General features: G+C 40.5%; 1 protein-coding gene across 11 annotated transcripts in view; it reads left to right on the top strand.

Annotated features, from left to right (window-relative positions):
• Positions 1-24,227, top strand: part of NUB1 (negative regulator of ubiquitin like proteins 1) — a 374,246-nt gene extending 350,019 nt beyond the window's left edge. For 5 of the 11 annotated variants that reach the window (XM_073334639.1, XM_073334635.2, XM_073334637.1 and 2 more), the window contains 13 exons: positions 890-948; positions 2,106-2,176; positions 6,647-6,841; positions 10,211-10,299; positions 11,786-11,892; positions 12,690-12,876; positions 16,132-16,239; positions 16,442-16,594; positions 18,174-18,320; positions 20,659-20,760; positions 21,418-21,610; positions 22,725-22,808; positions 23,490-24,227. In XM_073334639.1, coding sequence (XP_073190740.1) covers positions 890-948; positions 2,106-2,176; positions 6,647-6,841; positions 10,211-10,299; positions 11,786-11,892; positions 12,690-12,876; positions 16,132-16,239; positions 16,442-16,594; positions 18,174-18,320; positions 20,659-20,760; positions 21,418-21,610; positions 22,725-22,808; positions 23,490-23,653 — 1,659 coding nt within the window. In that variant the 3' untranslated portion in view covers positions 23,654-24,227. The remainder of the gene's footprint in view (positions 1-889; positions 949-2,105; positions 2,177-6,646; positions 6,842-10,210; positions 10,300-11,785; positions 11,893-12,689; positions 12,877-16,131; positions 16,240-16,441; positions 16,595-18,173; positions 18,321-20,658; positions 20,761-21,417; positions 21,611-22,724; positions 22,809-23,489) is intronic. The other 6 variants (XM_073334644.1, XM_073334645.1, XM_073334643.1 and 3 more) reach the window with 4 other exon arrangements.
• The last annotated feature ends 307 nt before the right edge of the window (positions 24,228-24,534 follow it).

Below are 24,534 nucleotides of genomic sequence, written 5' to 3'. Positions count from 1 at the left end.
CTGATCTATTTATGCAGCTATAAAATTGTACCACTGTCATTATATTGGTATAATTCCTTTTGTTAGTCCCTAGACACTTTTATTCTGTAACATATAGTGATATAATTTCCCAGATAGACAGACCCTTAGCAAAGATGACCACCACCTCCATTCAGCAACTTTCTGTTTCCTGACTGCATCATGGAGTGGGTCAAGATCACTTCACTCCCACTGATAACAACAGAAGGCAGTTTCCATCACTGCTGAGGGCAGTCTGTGCTCTTATTCGTATTGACAACAATGGCGTCCATTTTGAAAGATGCAGTACTTAGTGTTTCTGAAGGAGATTTTATGTGCCAGCCTCTGCTGAAAGATAAACTTTTATGAAAAATATTGGGGGGGGAGGGGAACCTTAATGGTAAAACTTTATTTGAAAAAAACTGCGTTGGAATAGCTCTACTCAATGGCGAGTGCGGTATGGGTGCAGGGTATGCACCCTAAACAACCTTAACTCTGCTCTGTAGCATCACTGTGAGGAAAAACAGTCTAATATGTCTCTATCTAATCTGGATCCACGAATGTTAATAGGCTTTAATTATAATCTGACTATTCTGTGGCATGACAAAAAAAGCAGAGTTAAGGTTGAGTGCCTTAATTGTGCATTTCAATAACTTAACTTGTTTGGATTTGAGTTAACCATAACTCTGAATTTCCTGGCTTTATAATGATTATTTGGGGTAATTACAGCATCCCTGTAAATCATTACTATGTGTATTCTCAACGTTACTGCTATTTTAACATAGTTTTTGTCTGGAAATAAAGAGAGAAATTGTGGCTGCTTTAAATTAGTTAATTAAGAAAATGCCCAAAGTACCTGTATACCATAACTTTTAAAAAATATTTACATTAGACCAGAAAAAACATGCTGGAGACTAAATTGATCATCACTGGCGAGGAACTGAGATCCCAGTAAGTATTATAACCTTTGTCTTTTTTCCCTTTTAAATGGTTAGTGTCCTCTTTTGGTTTTGGCTCATCGTGCTTTATTACAGTATGTCCTAGATTGGGGATCTCAAACTTTCATAGGGTGGAGCACATCTTTATAGTGTGTGTCTCATGAACACATCTTGTTTATGACTATATAACATCTGTGTAGTTACTATGGCAATTGCTTACGTGGAAAAGTCTTGATTTAACATGAAGAAACAAGGTGAAAGGTTAGCACCACATGACAAGCTAGTTTGCCATGGACCACTATAGGCCATTAGTGGTCCATGGACATAGTTTGAGAATTGCCATTCTAAATCAATAACTACTAGAGCTTCTGAGATTATAAAGTGTTTTCCCTTACAATATATGCCATGTACGGATGCCTTCCAACTACTTGGTCTATCCTGTCCACTTTCCTGACTGCTCTGCTCTCCCCTTCTCAATACTTTGGGCTTCTGTTTTTCTGGGTTCATTGATTTCATTTTTCAGGGTTTATTTTTAGCAATTTTTGAGTTTCATGTGAATGCCCCAAAATCAGGTTTTTTGGGGGAATTTCTCTTTATATATACTGCAATGAGTAATGTATATTATTTACATTACTCATTACATAAGATATACTGTAGTAAGTACTCTTCGCATTGTTTCCTATTGCAGTTTAACACAGTACTGTTTAAAGCACACTATGGGACCTTTAGTGCACACCAGCGGGGTCTATGTGGACCAATTAATGAGCCACACATTAGTGCCCTTTAGAAATCACATCCCTGTAGTTTGCATTACTGTTTAATGTAGACAAGCCCTTAGATACAAGAAATGATTTCTACTGTTTTTCCATTGTTTATTGGATAAACATGTTTTTTTTCTTTTTATTGGGGGTGTTCTATTGCTGTTTATTGATTCAAATCTAAAATCAGAAACCATATCAATAACCTCTCTTCTCCTCACTTGCTATGGTGAGTTTGTGTCCAGTTACTAATAATGTAATTTTATCTTCAAGCAGACTTATAGTAAAAGTTTGAAGCCAGTTACAAATATATAACATTTTAATTTTTATTGCAATATGTTGCCAAAATATTTCATATCAAAATGAGACAAGAAGGTGTTTATACTTTGGAATTAACTACTTTATTTCACAGGATTGCACAGATGAATGGATTTCAAGAAAAATGTATCAAAATAATTATAAATAAGAAGCAGCTTGACCTTGGTATGTATCACCAATTGAATATATGTTTTATTTATTTTGTAATTATGTCTTTCTTAGAAATCATCTTTCTTGTAATTTTGTCAGTCGCAGAAACAATATTAATAGCAGGGAAATAAGAGCTAGAGCGGTTCGCAAACTGTGGGTCGGGACCCCAAAGTGGGTCTCGACCGTGTTTTAATGGGGTCACCAGGTCTGGCGTAGACTTGTTGGGGCCCACCGCCTGGGGCTGAGTGAGGCTCAGGCTTTGGCCTCAGCCCTAGGTGGTGGGTCCAGGTTACAGGCCCCCCACCCAGGACTGAAGCCCTTGGGCTTCAACTTTGGCCTCCCCCATGCCAGGACAGTGGGGCTCAGGCTTTGACCCACCTCCACCCAAGGCAGTGAGGCTTCGGTCCCTTCCCCACCACCCACCCCCCCGTCATGTAGTAATTTTTGTTGTCAGAAGGGGTTTGCAGTGCAATGAAGTTTGAGAACCCCTGAGCTAGCCAATAACAGCAGTCATGCTTGTTAAGTTCTACTCTAAAGGAAGGCTGAGATATTGTGATGGTCAAAATCAAAGGAGAGAATTATGGAAGAGGACAGCTTTGTGTGTTTTAAAAGCTCAATGTGCCACATTCTCAGATTTAAATCACATAATTTACCAAAACCTCATGCTGTAAAGTGACATGTTCTAAACTTTTCTTTGTTATCTTTGCCATCTTTCTTGATTTGCGAGACATTTGTGTGAACAGAAGCTTTGTCTTTACAAATTAACGTTCTTCTGTTCATTCATTCATTGATGTCCTAAATTCAGTGTCTAAGACACATTTAGCTACCTTGGAAGAAATCATGGTGTAAATGGAGAGAAAGGGTGGACCAATGGTTAGGGCAGTAGCTTGGGCCATCAGGAACCTGGGTTCAGTTTCCTGCCCCCTTTTACCACAGACTTCCTGTGTGACCCTGGGTCTTAGTCTCTCTGTGCCTCAGTTTCCCCATCTGTGAAACAGGGATAAAAGCTCTTTCCTACCTCACAGGAGTGTTGTGAGCGTAAATACATGTAAAAAGATTGTCAGATGTCTGACGTGTTTTCCCCCGGTGTGCCACTTGGAACTGGGGTACTACTGAGTATGCTTGACCCACGAGCCTGGGCTCTCTTTACACTACTGATGAGGCAAGCCAGCCAAGCCCTCCCTCAGGCTTCAGACTGCACTTAACCAGCACTCATACAGGTAGGGACACACCCAGCTGCAGCTTTACACACAGATGCTGAGATCAGCTCTGCCTGGGAAGGCTCAGCTAAAGAACTGCCCAGTACTCCAGTGACCCCTCTGGAGTGAAAACCCCAAATTAGAGAACTGTACAGCATAAGCATGTGAAATTTGCCTCCTCCCCCAAGGTGGAGAGATATGCAACAGCGTTTTTGCCCCCCAGTTATGAATTCCACACTCTGGGTTTTACACAAAACAAAAACAAGTTTATTAACTACAAAAGATAGATTTTTAAGTGATTATAAGGGACAGCAAACAGATCAAAACAGATTACCTAGCAAATAACACCAACACACAATCTAAGCTTAATATACTATAGAAACTGGTTATAAACAGCAAATTCTTACCCTAAATATTGTTCTAGGCAGATTGCAGAGATTCTTGAAGACCCTTGCTTGCATCTTAAAACTCCAGATATTCCTTTCACAGGTCAGAAACCCTCTAGTCTGGACTCAGCCCTCCCCCCTCACCCCCCAACTCAGTCTCTGTTTCTCAGTTGTTTTCAGCTGCCGTCTTTCTTGGGCAGGGAGTTAGTGAAGAACAAGCCACAATGATAAGGAGTACTTGTGGCACCTTAGAAACTAACCAATTTATTTGAGCATAAGCTTTCGTGAGCTTCAGCTCACTTCATCAGATGCATACTGTGGAAAGTGTAGAAGATCTTTTTATACACACAAAGCATGAAAAAATACCTCCTCCCACCCCACTCTCCTGGTGGTAATAGCTTATCTAAAGTGATCACTCTCCTTACAATGTGTATGATAATCAAGTTGGGCCATTTCCAGCACAAATCAAGGTTTTCTTACCCCCCCCCCCACCACCACACACACAAACCCACTCTCCTGCTGGTAATAGCTTATCTAAAGTGACCACTCTCCTTACAATGTGTATGATAATCAAGGTGGGCCATTTCCAGCACAAATCCAGGGTTTAACAAGAACGTCTGGAGGGGGGGTAGGAAAAAACAAGGGGAAATAGGTTACCTTGCATAATGACTTAGCCACTCCCAGTCTCTATTCAAGCCTAAGTTAATTGTATCCAATTTGCAAATGAATTCCAATTCAACAGTTTCTCGCTGGAGTCTGGATTTGAAGTTTTTTTGTTGTAATATAGCAACTTTCATGTCTGTAATCGCGTGACCAGAGAGATTGAAGTGTTCTCTGACTGGTTTATGAATGTTATAATTCTTGACATCTGATTTGTGTCCATTTATTCTTTTACGTAGAGACTGTCCAGTTTGACCAATATACAGGGCAGAGGGGCATTGCTGGCACATGATGGCATATAGGAGGAGAGTGGGTTTGTGGGGGGGTGGGGTGGGGGAGGCTGAGAAAACCTGGATTTTTGCTGGAAATGGCCCAACTTGATTATCATATACATTGTAAGGAGAGTGATCACTTTAGATAAGCTATTACCAGCAGGAGAGTGGGGTGGGAGGAGGTATTTTTTCATGCTTTGTGTGTATAAAAAAGATCTTCTACACTTTCCACAGTATGCATCTGATGAAGTGAGCTGTAGCTCACGAAAGCTCATGCTCAAATAAATTGGTTAGTCTAGGTGCCACAAGTACTCCTTTTCTTTTTGCGAATACAGACTAACACGGCTGTTACTCTGAAACCACAATGATGTCACTCCCCTGCCTTAAATAGTTTTTGCATATGACTGGAATCCTTTGTCTCCCAGTGTGGTTCCCACTCCCAGTTAGTGGAAAAATACTAGTATTATCATGGAGTCCAGTACCAGGTGACCTGGTCACATGACCCTCCAGCCATAACTCAGAGGCTGTTTGTAGCATCTGCAGAAAGACTTTTCAGTGGGTGATTAGCATCTTCAAAGACCTATTGTTTTCCCTAATGGCCCTTCCCAATGGGCCATTCAAACTGATTACATTCTGTCCAGTGGGCGTTCCCCAGGTGTAAACACATTTGTAACAGATGCATAGACAATATTCTTAACTTCAGATACAAAAATGATACATACATACAAATAGGATAATCATGTTCAGTAAATCATAACCTTTTCAATGATACCTCACATGACCTATCTGGTATAAAATATCAAAGTTATGCCATAATCATATCAAATATAATAATATCTCTATGAAGAATATGGGGATGTAGTGTGACAAGATGCTCAGATGCTACAGTAATGGGAGCCATATGAGTATCTTAGATACATAGATAGACAAACACAGAACTGTCTCATCACTTTGGTTGCAATTTTTTTCCCTCGTTGAAATTGTTAACTGTTAACTTCATTGGGAGCAGGAATTAGCCCTGCATGTTTTGAGTAAAAGGACTAGGGTGTTTTAAAATATGGAAGCTTTGGGGGATACAGACCTGATCCTGAAAGATTCTGAATGCCTTTAATTCCCACTGAAGATTTTGGTAACTGAGGTTACTTAGTTGCACGTTGCATTAGTCAGTACTTGAGCCATTCAGTTTAATATTTGAACAGTAGAGCATGAAATGTAAGACATTTCTGTGAATAATAAACATATCCACACTTAGGCTAGCTAGAATAAATGTATAAGGGGTATCACCCATCACATTAGAGGACATAAGCCAACCACCAAATGTTGGCTTAGGGAAGAAGTACCAGATCATGCAAGTGTTAATATGGAAGAGCTGTATTTAGAGGGATGAGTTACCCCTATGCTTGTGAGGGGGAAAAAAACCACTTCGAAGTGCTAGTAAAATAGCAAATAGTTCTACAGTAATGGAGGGTGTTTTGGAAAATGCATTGTCTTAGGGCTTGTCTACACTGGCAATTAACAGCGCTGCAACTTTCTCACTCAGGGGTGTGAAAAAACACCCCCGTGAGCGCAGCGCTGGGTGCTACGCCTCTCGTGGAGGCGACCACACAAGGCACGTTACACAAGGCGACCACACAAGGCACGGCAGCGCTTTAGCATTGCCAGTGTAGACTAGCCCTTAGGTGGTTGCTCCTTTTTGAAGTCTTCCTAGCAGGAATAGCTGTTTTTAAAATGTAAAAAGAAAAGGAGGACTTGTGGCACCTTAGAGACTAACCAATTTATTAGAGCATTATGCTCTAATTGGTTAGTCTCTAAGGTGCCACAAGTCCTCCTTTTCTTTTTGCGAATACAGACTAACACGGCTGTTACTCTGAAACCTTTTAAAATGTAGTTATCTAGCAGTACAACATGAAATGTACTGTCTTCATAAATGTAATTTGTTTTGCCTATTAATCATGCTCTGTTTTTCAGAAAAAACACTTGAAGAGCAAGGTATAACGCACAATGTAAAGGTCATGGTGCTTGAGCTAAGACAGAGTGAAGAGGATACCAAAAAAAAAGTTCAGGAAGAAGAAATGCAACATGAAGAAGAGACCATGAAGGAGAAAGAAAGAAGGGAAAGGATGAAAAGAACTAAGAAAGGTTTAGAAATACTGGCAACGAGAGGTATGGGATTTTTACTCTTACGTGCAGTAGAAAACAGCAGAATGAGTTTTAAAAAAAACCCCACTTCTATTTAAAAAAAACAAGGCAAAGTGGAAAGATTAGTATAACTTTGGGTTGTGATCTAATCACATCTAAACAAAGTCAAGCCTTGTCAGTACTTGGATGGGAAACCTCCAAGCAAAACCCAAGCGCTGCAGGAAGTGGACTTGGTGATTCATTCATTCCTAAATTGATGCGAAACAAATCCATTGTCATGATCCTAGGAGGCACCATGCTACTTGAAGGTGCCATCTTGCAGATGAAATGTGTAAAACCAGTTTGACCTCTTCTATTTGATCTTGTGAATCTAAGGGTGTTAAAGCCAATGAACTGGCCAGATTATTACATTCTGCCCACTTGAAAATTGGTTTCTCCAGTTGGTTATAGTACTCTTCTTCACTTCTTAAAAGACCTTATTTGTATAATGCTTGTGTTTCCATAAGAGAGACAAGGTGGGTAAGGTAATATCTTTTATTGGATTAACTTCTGTTGGTGAGAGAGACGAGCTTCCATGCTTACAGCAAAATTTTCTTCAGTCTGGGAAATGTACTAAGTGAGTCACAGCTGAATATAAGGTGGAACAGATTGGTTAGCCTAAGTTGTTAACACATATTTCAAGGGACCATTCAAGATGAAGTGATTCCTTAGAACATTTTGAGTTTTGAGAAAGGTACTGTATGAATCTGTTGTTAAATGGGGCACTTGAGAGTTAAGATACTGACAGCTCTGAAAACGTGCTTTGTATTTATTGCAGAAATAGCTAGGCCAGAATGATATATTGTGAGTTGTTATGCCCTTCTCTGTCAGTTACCTCTGTTATGACCATAGATACCCATGATTTCATTATGCAAGGTAGTTCACGTGTCATTCTGGTCCACAGTGAGGCCATTCTCTTCTCCATGAATTTTGATGGAGGCTGCTGGCAACTGTGGACCAAGTTAAAGAACCAGTCAATTTGAAAATAGTCATTTTCAAAATGTGAGTTAAGAGTAGTTTCAGGCACTACACCTGCCCAGGATGCCCTTTTGTTAGTTTGAAGTTTTAAATCATTACTATTTTAAAAATGCTTTTATTTCCTTAGTTTCTGCTTGAAAGACCCACAAATAGAAAACTTAACTGGACTATTCACTAAAGTCCTGTCAAATGTAAAAGTATACAGACGAGTTTTCTCTAATCTTCTCTTACAATGGGTTGCTTACAACAGTATTAGGTTGTAACAAAAAATGTAAGTAGGTGGAAATGCCCCTCTGTATTGGGCCTGTTAGGCAACTTAGATTTCAGTTCTTCGGTAAGCTCTTTGCAGGTAGATCTCTGCACCTGCATAGACGCCCATAAGCTTAGTTCCAGAAATACTGAGCAAGTATTGGAGAACGATAACAAACTGTCATTGTACAGTTACTCCTGGGGGAATTCTGTGCCACTGCGCAATGCAGAATTTTCCAGAAATTTAATGTTGTGCGCGCAGAATTTCCTTTCCCCCACAGAAATGGGCTGCAGTGCTGCTAGTGGCCACTGGACTCAGCAGAGCCTAGTTTGCACATAGAAGACACTGCTGGACGAGGTGGGAGAGGGAGCTAGAGGGTTCCTGGCAGCTGCAGTTCCCACCATGCCCTGAGGGAAACGGAGGGTGGCATACAGCACTGGTTCTCAACCAGGGGTCCGAGGCCCCTTGGAGGGCTGCAAGCAGGTTTCAGGGGATCCACCAAGCATGGCTGGCATCAGACTTTCTAGGGCCTAGGGCAGAAAGCCAAATCCCCACCACATGAGACTGCAGCTGGAGCCCCCGAGCTCCACCACCAGGGGCTGAAGCTGAAGCCTGAGCAGCTTAGCTTTGTGGTGCCCTCAGTGTCATGGTGCCCTAGGCAATTGCCCTCCTTGCTACCCTCTGACAGCAGCCCTGGCTTTTATATGCAGAAGACAGTTGTTGTGGCACAGGTGGGCCATGGAGTTTTTATGCATGTTGGGGGGAACCTCAGAAAGAAAAAGGTTGAGAACTCCTGGAATGCAGAAAACTGTGCAAGCCTGGGACCAAGCATCAGGCTGTTTCTCCCTCTAGATCTCTGGGCTCTGCAGGGGAAGGGTACGGGTGTCTGGGTAAGGGAGTCCCCACAGCTGGACTGTGGGAGGGAACAGGGACAGGTATCTGTGCTGGGGAGACCCGGCAGCTGGACTCTGTGGGGGACAGGGTGCGGGTATCTGGGATGGGGGGGGGGGGCGCTGTTGGGCTCTGGGGAGGAGGGCGTTTGGGTGTATTGGCTGGGGGGGCCTGCAGATGGGCTCTGGGAAGAGGAGTTGTGGGTGTCTGGCCCCTTGGCTGGGATGGGGGTGTTGGGATGGGGCCAGAGAAATAGGAACTGGGTTGTCATAGGGGTTTCTTTAACTCTATTCCCAGGGGAGTTTTTGTGTGTCTGTATTGTTACAGACGTACTTGCTGACAGGTATTTTAAAATAAATTAGCAAAATAATTGAAACTAGCATGATTATGTAGTGTTATTTTGACAAATAAAATTTGCAGAATTTTGCAGAATTTTAAAACACTGTGCACAGAATTAATTTTTTGGTGCAGAATGCCCCCAGGAGTATACAGTGCAGCACTAGAGTATCGAGGATCCGTGGGAAGACTTCACTGGGTCCATTGGCAGGCTCAAGGATCAACCCACACAGCTCATTGCTGGATTGGGGCAAGTCAGTGAATATGAGAGAATAGGAGGGAGTTGAGAACTCGGTTGCCCGGGTTGAAGAAAGTTACAAGACAGAAACTTTGCATATCCGGAGATTGCAGGGCTTTCCCTGAATGGCACTGGTATATTGGCAAAACATCTTTTCATGTTAAGTCAAACCACAGCAAATAAGAAACAGATCACTGCGTTGCAAGCACCAAAGGGAAACTGAGGAAAATGAATATATTTAGTTTTAGTTGATAAAACCATAGAGAATAAAGCTCATTATTTTGTATTTCACTGTTACCAGTCTATTAAGTGAACTGCATTATGCACCATTGGATATGCAGATGCTTTCCTCTCCTGAATAAGTTCTTTACAGCACACACAATTTAGAATTTCGTTCAGAAATTCAGGCTTGAGCTAGGGAGAGGCCCAGATCCTGCAAAAAGCTCCATAAAGGCTGTTAATGGATCAGATTTCTCATTACACAATTGGTGCCATAATAGAGAACTCTCTCTGGAAGCCACATACACTATTCTACTTCATTTTATTTACAGTTTTTCTTAACAAGATGCGTATTGATATGGTCTTAAGACCACAATCTTACTTTGTTCTTACTGTTGAAGGCATTGATAATGAATTAGTGGACACTCTTTTTTTGTTGCAGATGATTATTTAGATCCAGATACCACTCCATATCTAGATATAGCTAACCAAACTGGAAGATCTATCAAGATTCCTCAGCAAGCCAAAAAAGTAAGTATAACATTTAAGGAAGATATTTAGTGACCTTTTAAATAATCTTCACATGTGGTAATTTAAGTATTATATTGAAATGGTCAAAACTGTTTCTTAAACAACCTCTGTAGATGCCAGCAAAAATTGATTGCTTAATAGAAGTGGTCTTCTGATAAAGGTGAAGCAGAACTGTGCTCCTGTACATTTGGGAATACTCTGATGGTCTCAGGACAGGCAGTTGTCTAACGTCTGTGATTTCTTGTAGAATCTTTTGTAAAAGGTGTTTGCATTTTGTCTTCGTGCCTAGAGCTATACATTAATTTATGTATTTTACGCAGCGCCTATTGTTGTAGCTTCTGGGTGTCTTAGTTAGAACAATATAAAACAATTTCTTCATTAGATCTCAGTCAGTTTAAATCACAAGCTACAGGAAATGTGTTAATAGTTAACTCGAAGTATTATTAAACAAATATGACTTCTTTTGTGCCCGGAAAGTCACCAAGCCTAGGTTCTGGTAGACTATTAGAATGAGAGAATTCCACATCTGGGAGCCTTCAAGTGAGAATGCCTTGCTAGTGGTCCTGGACGATGAAATTCCAGTAACCAACAGCAAGAGCAACTCACTAGATCTTGACCACTAAGACAGAACAATAGAGGAAGAGACAATCTCTTAGATTACTAGATCATTCAGAGTTTTAAGAATCATAGCAAACACTTAGAATCACACCCAGAAGCAAAGAAGTAGTTAGCATGGAGCACTAATTCAATGTGTTAATTGTGACCTGATTTCCTCACATGGTGCACAATGTTATTCTGCCCCAGCTGATATTCCTGTATACTTTACAAAGGTAACCCCAAATAGCATATGTACTGCATGTTCTGATGCAACAGTGCAAGAAATGGAAAATCACTGTAAGGATTTTATTCAGTGCTGAGCACAAGACATTAAAGGTACATGGAGAAATCTTGTAGAATGTTTAGATAAAATAATGTTATTTATGATGCCGTTCATTGTCATAGTGCAAGAACCAGAAAGTTTTCAGCAACCTTCACTACTTCTGTCATTTAGTTTAGTAGAATTGAAAAAATGAGATTAGATTTTTGGCAAGTGATTCATGGGATTTTATCATCTATTTGGAAATAGTAGGGTTAGTTGGTTATTTATGAACACTGGCTGGATGCTGTTCTGTACAGTTATGCTCAGTAAGAGACTTATCCTGTTTATGAGTAAATTCTTGAAAACATATTTAGGGTTGCACTTTAAAAGTAAGGCAGGTGAAATATGTCATGTATCAGTAGCAATCATTGTTTTCAATAAATTGGACAACACAAATGACAAATACATGGGTAGATTGGTGAGAAGAAGTGTTAAATGATGGGAGATAATATGGCTTGATGAAGTGTTTTTCCATGGACAACAAATAATGTAAGTTATTTTCTATGACATTTCTTTTTAATTGTGAACATAATAAGGGTTTAATATATTCTTAATCCATTTTCATAGTCCCTTCTATTAGCTATGGGCTATCATGAAAAAGGCAGAGCATTCATGAAGAAAAAAGAATATGCCGTAGCACTGCCATTCTTGCTGGATGCTGATAAACACTTCCGGTAAGAACCTTTCTGAATTGTCATGTGGCTTTTCAGAGTACCAGCCAGTTGTGGGAACAGCATAAGTCATACCACACAGCGTACATTTTACATCAGTGGTTTTCAACCTTTTTTCATTTGTGGACCTCTAAAAAAATATCAAATGGAGGTGCAGACCCCTTTGGAAATCTTAGACAGTCTGCAGAGCCCAGGTTGAAAATCACTGTTCTATAGTAACAACAACCACTATTTTATATGGTATTCTTCCACAAGCATGCCACTAGTGGGCAGCGTTTGATAAAATTGCTTTAGTCTAGTCTAATGCAGCCCCCTTTGGTGTCCAAAAAAGTGGTGGTCTCCCCGTATGTTTCTGATATGCCAGCACATTCTGAGGGACTTCCCAAGGAGCACAATTTGGATCTTTACATGCCTCCAATGAAGATAACTGATTTCTATGCCCTCCCAAAAGGTTGGAGTGTTGTAACTCCACTATACTTTTAAAACTGCAGTATCATATGTAGAAACAAGATAAAGTAAAGATAGTGTAGATTTAAGTCAAATGTAATATACCATAATATGATATACCTGGGACTCTCATGACATGAGAGCAGAGCATATTAGTTTGATAAATTAAAAAGTAATTTTGTATGTTACATTTATATCAGTGTGATGGTCAGACTGTAGAAATTTTCGGAATACACATGATATATATGTACGCATTCACACACGTTTTCCTTTTCATGTTTTCCTGTCCCAATTCTTCAATGCAGTAGGGAATGAAGAAGGAACTTAGTTAATATTTTATTGCTGTTTTGCAGTGATTGTGGTAATGAACTTCTGAATACAGTTGATAATTATGCAGTGTTGCAGTTGGATATAGTATGGTGCTACTTCCGTCTGGGACAGCTGGAATGCCTTGATGATGCAGAGAAAAAGCTCGCCACAGCCCACAAATGCTTCAAGAGGTGTTATGGGGAAAACCACGAAAGACTTCTCACAATAAAAGTATGCTGGCATGATTTTACTGAAGGTGGTTTTGTTTTAGCAAATATTAATTCTTTGTTCCAGTATTTCAAAACTTTTTTAGGAATATAAAGTTCTCATATGTCCCCTTTAACCTTTACTTTTCACTCTTTCCAGATGTATAATTGTCAATACTGTAAAAGCATTGGACATGCATTGTGAGAATTCAGCATAACTGCTTTTCCCACCTCTCTGTATTATTAATGACATTTTCTTCAAACTGCATCACATTTCTGTCTGATGGGGAACTAATGTTAACTGGCTAATTCAGTATATATATATCACCTATGTTGGAATTCCTTCTTAAGTATTACATATTTAGGGTGACCAGGTGTCCCAATATTATCAAGATCATTCCGATATTAGGGGCTTTGTCTTATATAGGCAACTATTCCCCCCCTCCCCCATCCCAATATTTCACAGTTGTTATATATCTTTTCACTGAGTTACATTTTGAACATGCACACTGACAGCTGTCTAGGGGATAGGTCATTGGACTGGAACTCAGGAGAACTAGGTTTTGGTTCTGCCACTGGCCTGCTAGGTGACTTTGGACCAGCCATTTCGTCTCTTTGTACCGCGGTTTCCCTGTCTGGAAAATGGAGGAAATTATACTTCCCTCCTTTGTAATGAGCCTTGAGATCTATTGACAAAAAAGAAAGGTGGTGGTGGTAACATGTTGCCCTAGTTCTTGATCAGAATTTGAAGACTGTTCATATAAATTGGTTAGAGGCTTCCGAAATACTGCTTGAAGTAGTGTTAAACAAAGGAAAGTATTTAAAAAATGTAATTGTTACCCTAAAATTGGTCTCACATTTTGTAGCTTTCTTCTTCTACTCCAGTCTTGAATTATTTGAGGCCTGGCATCATAAAATCATAGAATATCAAGGTTGGAAGGGACCTCAGGAGGTCATCTAGTCAAACCCCCTGCTCAAAGCAGGACCGATCCCCAACTAAATCATCCCAGCCAGGGCTTTGTCAAGCCTGACCTTAAAAACTTCTAAGGAAGGAGATTCCACCACCTCCCTAGGTAATGCATTCCAGTGTTTCACCACCCTCCTAGTGAAAAAGTTTTTCCTAATATCCAATCTAAACCTCTCCCACTGCAACTTGAGACCATTACTCCTCGTTCTGTCATCTGCTACCACTGAGAACAGTCTAGAGCCATCCTCTTTGGAACCCCCTTTCAGGTAGTTGAAAGCAGCTATCAAATCCCCCCTCATTCTTCTCTTCCGCAGACTAAACTATCCCAGTTCCCTCAGTCTCTCCTCATAAGTCATGTGTTCCAGTCCCCTAATCCTTTTTTGTTGCCTTCCGTTGGACGTTTTCCAACTTTTCCACATCCTTCTTGTAGCGTGGAGCCCAAAACTAGACACAGTACTCCAGATGAGGCCTCACCAATGTCGAATAGAGGGGAACGATCACGTCCCTTGATCTGCTGGCAATGCCCCTACTTATACATCCCAAAATGCCATTGGCCTTCTTGGCAACAAGGGCACACTGTTGACTCATATCCAGCTTCTCATCCACTGTAACCCCTACGTCCTTTTCTGCAGAACTGCTGCCTAGCCATTCGGTCCCTAGTCTGTAGCGGTGCATGGGATTCTTCCGTCCTAAGTGCAAGACTCTGCACTTGTCCTTGTTGAACCTCATCAGATTTCTTTTGGCCCAATCCTCTAATTTGTCTAGGGCCTTCTGTATCCTATCCGTACCCTCCAGTGTATCTACCTCTCCTCCCAGTTTAGTGTCATCTGCAAACTTGCTGAGGGTGCAATCCACACCATCCTCCAGATCATTAATGAAGATATTGAACAAAACCGGCCCGAGGACCGACCCTTGGGGCACTCCACTTGATACTGGCTGCCAACTACCAGTTGAGCCCAACAATCTAGCCAGCTTTCTATCCACCTTATAGTCCATTCATCCAGCCCATACTTCTTTAACTTGCTGGCAAGAATACTGTGGGAGACCGTGTCAAAAGTTTTGCTAAAGTCAAACACGCCCACTGCTTTCCCCTCATCCACAGAGCCAGTTATCTTGTCATAGAAGGCAATTAGATTAGTCAGGCATGACTTGCCCTTGGTGAATCTATGCTGACTGTTCCTGATCACTTTCCTCTCCTCTAAGTGCTTCAGAATTGATTCCTTGAGGACCTGCTCCATGATTTTTCCAGGGACTGAGGTGAGGCTGACTGGCCTGTAGTTCCCAGGATCCTCCTTCTTCCCTTTTTTTTAAAGATGGGCACTACATTAGCCTTTTTCCAGTCGTCTGGGACCTCCCCCGATCGCCATGAGTTTTCAAAGATAATGGCCAATGGCTCTGCAATCACATCCGCCAACTCCTTTAGCACTCGGATACAGCGCATCTGGCCCCATGGACTTGTGCTTGTCCAGCTTTTCTAAATAGACCCGAACCACTTCTTTCTCCACAGAGGGCTGGTCAGCTCCTCCCTATGCTGTGCTGCCCAGTGCCCATGAGTTTAAGAATAAAGGAGTAGCCTTTCACTGCAGCACCACAGTTAACCACACAGTTCTCATTAACAAAGGAAACAAGGCTGAATCTTCTCTTAAAAACACAAACCCCAATACACAGGCATTTAGCGACAGGAGAATGATTCTGCAGGCTTCAAGGAGGTTCATGCTGGCATGAGGCAGGGACGACCAGATGAACCAATAGACATGAAAGATCTGTTAAAGTGAACTCTTCCAGCAGGAGGATAGACCAGGGGAATCTTTCACATCACATTATGATGTGAGAAGGTATTCATGTTTATAAATAAATATATATTTAAAAAACCAAGAGTTGTGTGTGTGTGTGTATGTAATGGATCCAAAAGAGACTCAAATTTGAAACTTTTTAAAAAGTTTCTTCAGTTTTGATTTTAATTTTATATAAAATGTTTTTCTGAATGCCTGATTAAGAGGTTTTCTTTGCTTCTCAGTTTGTTTTCCATAGCATAGTGCAATACATAACAGGATTTAAATAGCTTTTCAGACTTTGATCCCATTATTGGATCCCTGCACCTGTGTGGAACCCCGCTGACTTCAGTGGGGCACCACCCATGTGGATCTGACTGCAAGAACGGGGCTAGCGTCTGTAAATTTCACATGCACAAATCTGTAATCCTTTTAGAATGTAAGATTTTTCACCTGCTTGTTGAGTGCCATGACAATTAGCATGTAATGGACTGATGCTCTGTTATACACTAACTTTTTTCTTTATTGAAAATTTCTTTAGGGAAGTTCTGGGAGTGAAAAGGTTTTATTTCTAAGGCTTTACCTCCTTCAGGGAATAGGAGACTATCATAACGGCAAAGAAAAAGAGGCTGTTGAACATCTTCAGAAGGTAAGGCATTGCACTAAGCAGCACATCACATTATAGGAACTCATTTGGAAACAGAGCTCACATGTTTTGCCTGATCTTGCATTCTCTACCCCCTCTTCTTGCCACCTCCCTCCCCCCAATGCACAGGGAATTTGGGAAGGGACCTTTAATATATATGCCAGTGGTGGCATTGATTTGATTGTTCTGTTCTTTCTACATCTAGGCAAATGATTTGTATCAAGAGCTCTCCATAGATCCTGAAAAAATCAATAATTTGTTACTCCTGGGATTCTCTGCTCAGGAAGCTCGTCTTGGTCTACGAGCTTGTTATGGGAACCTGGAGGAGGCTGCCAGTCTTATTACCAGCAGAAGAGAGGTACGGTGCTGGGAAAGTATTAAACAGGTCTGAGTACTTATGTTCCAGAATGTACATCTTACGTATGTATTGAGACATGAGACAAAGCCAAGAGCTTTCATCAACTCTACATTGGTATTCACGGTGAAACTGAACAGTTTGCAATATTTTGTTGCAAGTATGAAATAGAAATTTAAAATTCTAAGGGGCAAATTCTCTCCCACCTGGCACAAGTGTGCAAGGCCTGAAAAAGTAGAACTGCCATGATATTGAAGAGGTACATGAGGATACTTTGCATCAGTTTTTACCACTTAACTGTGCTCTTTGGGAGCACAGATGGGGAATCCAAACTACATAGATTTACCAGCCAAAACTCCCATTTCAGAGTTGGCTGGTATGACACCTCAGAGGCTGCAGTTGTGGCCACAGAGTAGCTACTCACAGTGCTGCACATTCTGGCTTTGGATTGGGAATGCGGGGGAGAAGAATATTTGCTTTGTAAGGGAAGGGGGAGGATGGGAATTTGGCACAATATGTTTCTAATTTTAGACCGTTATTTAAACTATGATACAGGAGTAGTCAAGTGGAAAGGGACTGAGCTGAACTCCTTGGTTAATTTGCTGGCTCTGATACTGATTGTCCAACCTTGGGCAAGTCATTTTACTTACCTGTGTACCCATCTGTAAAACTAATAAAATATCTACCTCACAGGGATCTTAATATGCTTAATAAACTCAGGCCTGATCCTGAGACAATCCAAAGCATAAAAAAATGTAACATCATTCTGGGATGTATTAGCAGGAGTGTTGTTAGCAAGACACGAGAAGTAATTCTTCAGCTCTACTCAGCGCTGATTAGACTTCAACTGGTGTATTGTTTCCAGTTCTTGGCACCATATTTCCTTAAAGATGTGAACAAATTGGAGAAAGTCCAGAGAAGAGCAACAAAAATGATTAAAGGTCAAGAGCACATGACCTATGAGGGAAGATTGAAAAAATTGGGTTTGTTTAGTCTGGATAAGAGAAGACTGAGAGGGGACATAACAGTTTTGAAGTACATAAAAGGTTGTTAAAGGAGGAGGGAGATAAATTGTCCTCTTTATTTTCTGAGGATAGGATAAAAAGCAAAGGGCTTAAATTGCAGCAAAGGCAGTTTAGGTTGGCCATTAAGAAAAACTTATTGTCTGGGTTGTTAAGGACTGGAATAAAATGCCTAGGGAGGTTCTGGAATCTCTGTTGTTGGAGATTTTTAAGAGCAGGTTAGACAAACACTAATCAGTGATGGTCTAGATAATATTTAGTCCTGCCAGGGGACTGGACTAGTACAGTATGGCTACAAAATGGTGAATTAGGATTACAAAGTTTGCTAGTGTATATACAACCTTATATTGGAGGAGGGAATGTCTCTTAAAGATCATTGAGCAGCACAAATTTGTTTAAAAAAAAGTTTTCTTCCTCCCTGGAAGATTTGTAAAGATTAAAAAAGTATACAGAAGAAACCACATACACGTCTATCAAAGAAGTAATGGATCCATCTTCTAGTAGAAAGCTGACAGTATTCTTCTACAATACTTAGCTTTGTAATGACCCTGCTTTTATAGGAAAAGGCACAAATAAGGAGAGAGGAGAGAGCTAAGAGGAGGAGGAGATTGGACGATATAAATACCTTGAAAACTATGGGCTACTCAGAGCGAGCCGCTAAAAAAGCACTTCACCAGGCACAAGGAAACTTGGACGACGCCTTTAAGGTAAATCGCTTTCAAGAATGGTACTCTCATACAGTAGACCTTTTCCACTGGAAGCCATAGAAATACAGCTACCAAAAATGCATGTTTTCTAGACATTTTCTTTTTCTCTTTTTCTATTACTGACTCACTATGTGATTAAACTTTCACTCTCTAAACTGGTGAATCAGGCTGTCATACTGTCTGGGGTGGCCCATGAGCAAGAATGCCACCCTTCGAGCAGTTTGATAAAAAGCAGGGCACAAACCCCAAACTGGTTTTGAGTTCTGTATTTAGATTTCACCAACAAGTAACAAGTGTAAACTCCTCAGGCACTCTACAGCCTTAACATGGAGTCACAGACAGTCCCCTTGGGCATGCTGATCCATTTTGCCATCCAGGCAAGCTTGACTTTGTGATAGATGGTCACTTTACACAAAAGATCACAAAATATTCAGGTTACTTCTCATCCCAAAGGACCAGTCACTTACCCCAAATCAATTTGCACCTTAGATCTCACACCAAAGACAACACCTGTAACCAGCCCTGTAACAAACTAACTAAAGGTTTATTAACTGGGGAAAAGAAATATTTACAGGATTAAAGCAGGTAAGCATACACACACCAAAAAGATGCAATCTTAAGTTCAAAAGGTAATAGAAGCTTCTATAATAAACAAGCTTTTATTCCTTTAGGGCTAATCCAAGCCAAGCAGCTTGGGGAATCTCTTGTTTATGTTTAGGAGTCTTTGCCCCTCAGAGTCCATAAAGAGACCCTAATTCCTTAGGGTCACGAATTTTTATCCTCACCTCCCTAGCGTCCAAGCTGATGGGACAAGTGCTTCTGCGTATAACCTCTTCATGAGTAGGTGTGGGGAACAATTGACAGAATCATTGTTCTACAATGGCCTATTTGGATTCAGTAGTCCTTCCTGATGAGCAGGAGATAACACCTTTTGTAGAAATCCAGCATTTTGCATTAGGTCAAGTTTTTTTTTTCCTGTTTGGTGAGTTACATAGTTTCAGAACAGATATTTTACAGTTACAGAAGAAATACTTAAGTAGCACCTTATAGAGGTGAATACAGATAGTATAAGTAGGATTAATACATGCAGCATCCTACAGGCATTCCATAAAGTCTAGATACATCCTATAACAATGATATTTGTTTGACTGTAGTAATCCACAGATAAGCCAGACTGGTTTCCAGCTGTGCATTGGTCAGGGTTCAGTGGTGCCTGGGGCCCTGGCATCAGCAGGCACCTGGTCTGCCAGCATCACATAGGCTCACCCGTTTTTTAAACACAAGTATTTTTTTGTATATTTACGAAGATAAACGCCTGTCCCAACTTCTAGACACTCGACAAAACTTCTAGAACACAAAGGAATACAAAAGTAAATTCAGCAGGCTAGTCTCACTCACATATCAAAAATTAACCTGCTAAACGACTAAAACTTACAAACGCACTCCTGCCCCCAACATACCAGCCCCCATCCATTTCCCCTTCCAAGAAAGCCAATAAATTATGGCTACTCTGGACCAAGGGGAAAATGAAAAACAAAGTCAAAGGCCCTTTAGATGGGGTTCCATTTGAGTGTCGCTGTAGTAGTATTGTACTAGGAGAGGAAGGCCCAGCTAGGTAAGTCACAGCCAACATCTTAAACAACCTGAAAACTAATAGGCAGCCCATGCAGAGTCATAGAGCTTAAGACCAGAAGAGGCCAGTTTGATCGTCTAATCTGATCACACTGGTGTCATTTTCTCTCTCTAAAGAAAGGATGACTAGTAGCATTTTTATTTAGACAAAGGCTAATACCTATGGGGACCCTGTTTCCTACATGTAAATTACTATAGGACACTAACTTTCAGTTTATGGACATTCCCATGTCAGAAAGAGTAGACATACTAGGACAGAGGTCAGACAAAATCAACAAAACAAGATTTTGGGGCAGGGCAGATTCATTTATGTGGAAAGAACACAAAATACTGAAACTTAGCATCTACTGCTCTTAATTTGTTTAACCAATTGTCTTTTAGTATGGGAAGGATATAAACTAGATTCCACTCTCATAGTACAAGTGGGCAGGTACTAGGAATTCAGGCTGATAATCTGCCTAAATTTTCAACAGTGAGATCTGTTAAACACTGAAACAATCTTACAAGGCAAGGGGTGAAAGATGCGAGATACAACATGAGCTATCACAAGATAGGTAAGATAAATTTACTCTAAGGAACAATATGATGAGGTATTAACTACATGAGCTAATGAGTCTTTTCCAGGTTCTGTAATTGTGTGTACATCTCTTTTGAGGAATACTACAACCTTTTAACTTATACTAATCACTGTCTCTTTCTGCTTTAGATTCTTCTTGATGAACCTCAGTTATTCTTACTAAATGATGATGATAACGCTGATCCTATGGCCCCACACCAGTTTCAAGTTCCGAAGGAAAGTGTTGACCAAGTAAGTTACATGTTTTTCTTAAAGATGGAGTGTAGGGTAGTTGTTTTTTTTTAAATCAAACCAGTGTAATTCTGAGGGCTCATTTCATCCCCTTAGCTGTTTAAATATACCATATTAGATCTTCCTTTGCAAAGCCACAGTCGTGTTCTACCCCCGCCCCGCCTCTGGCACTCGTCGAATCCCCACTGATCTTCACCTACCACTTGGTGCAAAGTCATGCATGCTACTGAGTAATCCTGGGATGTGAATGCAGATTCTAGAGGACTTGGGTTCTTCTCTGATATGGCATGTTTTAAAGTGGAGATAAAATTCTCTTTTAATGTTCTGGCTCAGGGATAGGGAATAAGACTTAAAAAAAAAAAAAAAAAAAAAAACCCTAAACATCTTGCAGTATTTGGAGGGGTCAGGGAGAAAACCCTGATCTTTCTTGTGTAGGCAGCTGCCCTGCTCTGGAGCTGTTCAGTATTCAGTGTGATGTCACCAACTGAGAGCATGCTGGGGCATCTCCGTCAGTACATGCCAAAGAGGAGGACAGCACTTCAAAGAATCCGTAATAAGAGGAAATAAACAGGCACATTCAGATTGCTGATGTGGAATACTCTAGACTGTACAAACAAGTCAGTCTCTCAGACTTAGGGGTTTTTTGTTTTTGTCTAGTTGATGTACATGGGTTTTAATCGTGAGTCAGTGGAGGAAGCTCTGAAAGTCTTTCAGGGCAACATTCAGTTAGCTGCACAAACACTTGCTCATTATGGAGGAGTTCTTCCTGCTGAGTTGCAGCTGTCAACCGAACAGACCACTCCATCAGAAGAATCCATTTCATCAAAAGATTCTCCTACAGAGTCTGCAGGTAAGACTTGCGGCATATGACAGATATGGAGGGGGAGATGATTGCTGAATATTGAATAGATTGGATGATTACCTCAAATATCTCAAGAATCGCTCAAGCTTTTAGTAGCATAGTATCTATTGGATAGAAGTTATTAGGAGCAGGCTTTGGGCTGTGACAGTGTGCTATCTGCTCAGCAAAAATAAGGAAAATCAGAGGAAAACAGAACACTTACTGAGTGAGAGAGAGAGCAAGAAATGCAATCCATAGCTGCTAGGAATGAAATGACTGCTTTAAAACGAACGAGGAGGACTTGTGGCACCTTAGAGACTAACAAATTTATTTGAGCCTAAGCTTTCATGGGCTAAAACCCACTTCATTGGATGCATGCAGTGGAAAATACAGTAGGTAGATAGATAGATACACAGAGAACATTAAAAAATGGGTATTGCCATACCCACTACTATGAGAGTGATCAGTTAAGGTGAGCTATTATCAGCAGGAGAAAAAAAACCTTTTGTTGTGGTAATCAGGATGTCCCGTTTCCAACAGTTGACAAGAAGGTGTGAGTAACAGCAGGGGGAGAAAATAAGCATGGGGAAATAGTTTTACTTTGTTTAATGACCCATCCACTCCCAGTCTCTATTCAAGCCTAATTTAATTAAACTGTTTCCCCGTGCTTATTTTGAATCCCAATGCTAAAGAATCTCTTGCCCCCTACACTCCACCAATAATATCAGCTTCCACCATCCATTTGTACCATCAAAGGGGAGATGTGGAAGATCACCCTTCCCAAACTAGTCCATAAAACAATTATCCTTTCCTCCTTCAAATCCTTCCTTGAGACCTTTCTTCTGTGGAGCCTACAGGAAATTGCCAACTGTTAATGGCTACATGGGTGGCCCATGGGACTTGCCAATGTCTAGTTACCAAACTTTTATTTTTTGTAAAAAGTCTCAGAACCATCAGTCTGAGCCTATAGCTGGCCATTTTAAACCCCTGGTTCAACTGTAGGCTTTGTCCTCCTTCCCCCCTTCCATAGTAGTGTTTGTTACACCCGCCTGATGTGTCTTGTCCTAAATTAGATCGTAAGTTCTTCAGGGCAGAAACCATGGCATCTTATGTGTTTGTACAGCACCTACCACTATGGGAACCCCAATCCTGAATGGGGCCTTTGGGTACTACCATCATAGAAGCAATGGTATGCTATGGACTTCATGTGAGTTATGGTCAGAACAGTGATGAAAATAGCACATCCTAATTAAGAGTATGTCTATGCTTAAAACACTACAGCGGCACAGCCGCAATGCGTCAATGTAGACACTCGCTACAGTGACAGTAAAGCTTCTTCAGTTGCTGTAGGTAATCCATCTCCCCAAAAAGCGGGAGTTAGGTCAGTGGAAGAATTCTTCCATGCCCTGTCTACAGTGGGGGTTAGGTCAGCCTAGCTACATGTCTAGGGGTGTTAAAAATCCACACCCCTCAGAGAAGCAGCTATGCAGATGTAAGTTTTTCAGTGTAGACCAGCCCTAAGAGCTGCTCCTTGCTGAGACCTATCTCAGGGAGTACAAGGACTAGAAATGTTATTAGGCCCTGTGCAAAGGAGGGGAGAGAGCTTACATCATCTCTTCTTTTTCTCCCCTCCACCATCTCCCTAAGTAGTCACAGTTTAACCCCAGCTTATTACAATGCTACCTAATGTACAATTAAGGCTTTTCTTACTGCTTAGAAGAATTAGTGCATCTCTCCCCAGACATCCTTTGATGCAAGATAATTTTAAACTAGTTCTCCAGTGAAAGGTTTATAAAATTAGTGGTGTTGGCAAAAGAGAGTTTCATGGGAAGTTGACTTTTTCAAAGAAAAGATTATTTTTATTTTTTTGTTTTGTTTGTTTGTTTAGGTACTTCTAGTTCATCAACGGATGAAGACATGGAAACAGATGTAGTCAATGAAATCTTAGAGGATATTCCAGAACACGAGGAAGATTATCTGGATTTAACTCTGGAAGAGGAAGAACAGGTTATTAAAGAATACTTAACCTATATGCATGAGGAACAACCCTGAAAACTCATTACCCACCATTCAGTTACATTAAATTACTTTGGCTACATATTACATTTTGGACTCTTGAGTTTGGATTTAGATACCTATATCCTCAAGCTTATCTTTTGCCAAATGCCTTACATTCAGTTAAATTATAGATGAATTATTTAATTATCAATTAATTATAACAGTGCTCAAAATCTGCTTTTTTGGGGTTTATTATAATTTGTCATAATCAGCATAAAGATGAAGCAGAAACAAATATTTTTCTGAAAAACACTGTTTAGTAGAGAATTGAATATATATTTATATGGGTGTGAAATTAGCCCATTTAATTAATATAGCAAATAAAAGCATTTTACAGCATTTTGCACCATCTGTTTTAAAACAAAATCTACGTTTGTAAATCAGAAACCTAGTTAATACATTTATAGAGCTGTCAGTTTACAAAACCAATTTCCTTCTCTTTGAAGTACTGTTCTCCAAAAATCACTTACAGATCTGTTGTGTATGAACTGATGATATCTTTTCTTGTCTCTGTTCATGTCAGATGTTGCAACAGCAACTAATAAAAATAAACATATGGCACACCTTGCTTTTATTGAGATGTTTTCCATACTTTAAACATAAAAATATTTTTAAAAGGGGGGGAGTTGGAAGCAGCTGGGGAGGTCCTGCTCCCATCCTTGCCTCGTGCTGATGGGGCTGATTTAAACACTTTTCTGTAAAAAAAAAATTGGTGGGCATGATGTAGGGACACATTTTGCAATTCATAATTGCACACATTCTCAACAAAATCACCCGTGAGAGCCAGACATGACCCATGGACCATAGATTTGACACTCCTGTCTCTATCTCAATTTTTAGATAATTTAAACGTAAGGAGGAGGAAACAAAACACT

The sequence above is a fragment of the Lepidochelys kempii genome, chromosome 2 (assembly GCF_965140285.1).
Source record: "Lepidochelys kempii isolate rLepKem1 chromosome 2, rLepKem1.hap1, whole genome shotgun sequence".
NCBI classification, from domain to species: Eukaryota; Metazoa; Chordata; order Testudines; family Cheloniidae; genus Lepidochelys; species Lepidochelys kempii.
This window is presented reverse-complemented; position numbering and strand designations above follow the sequence as displayed.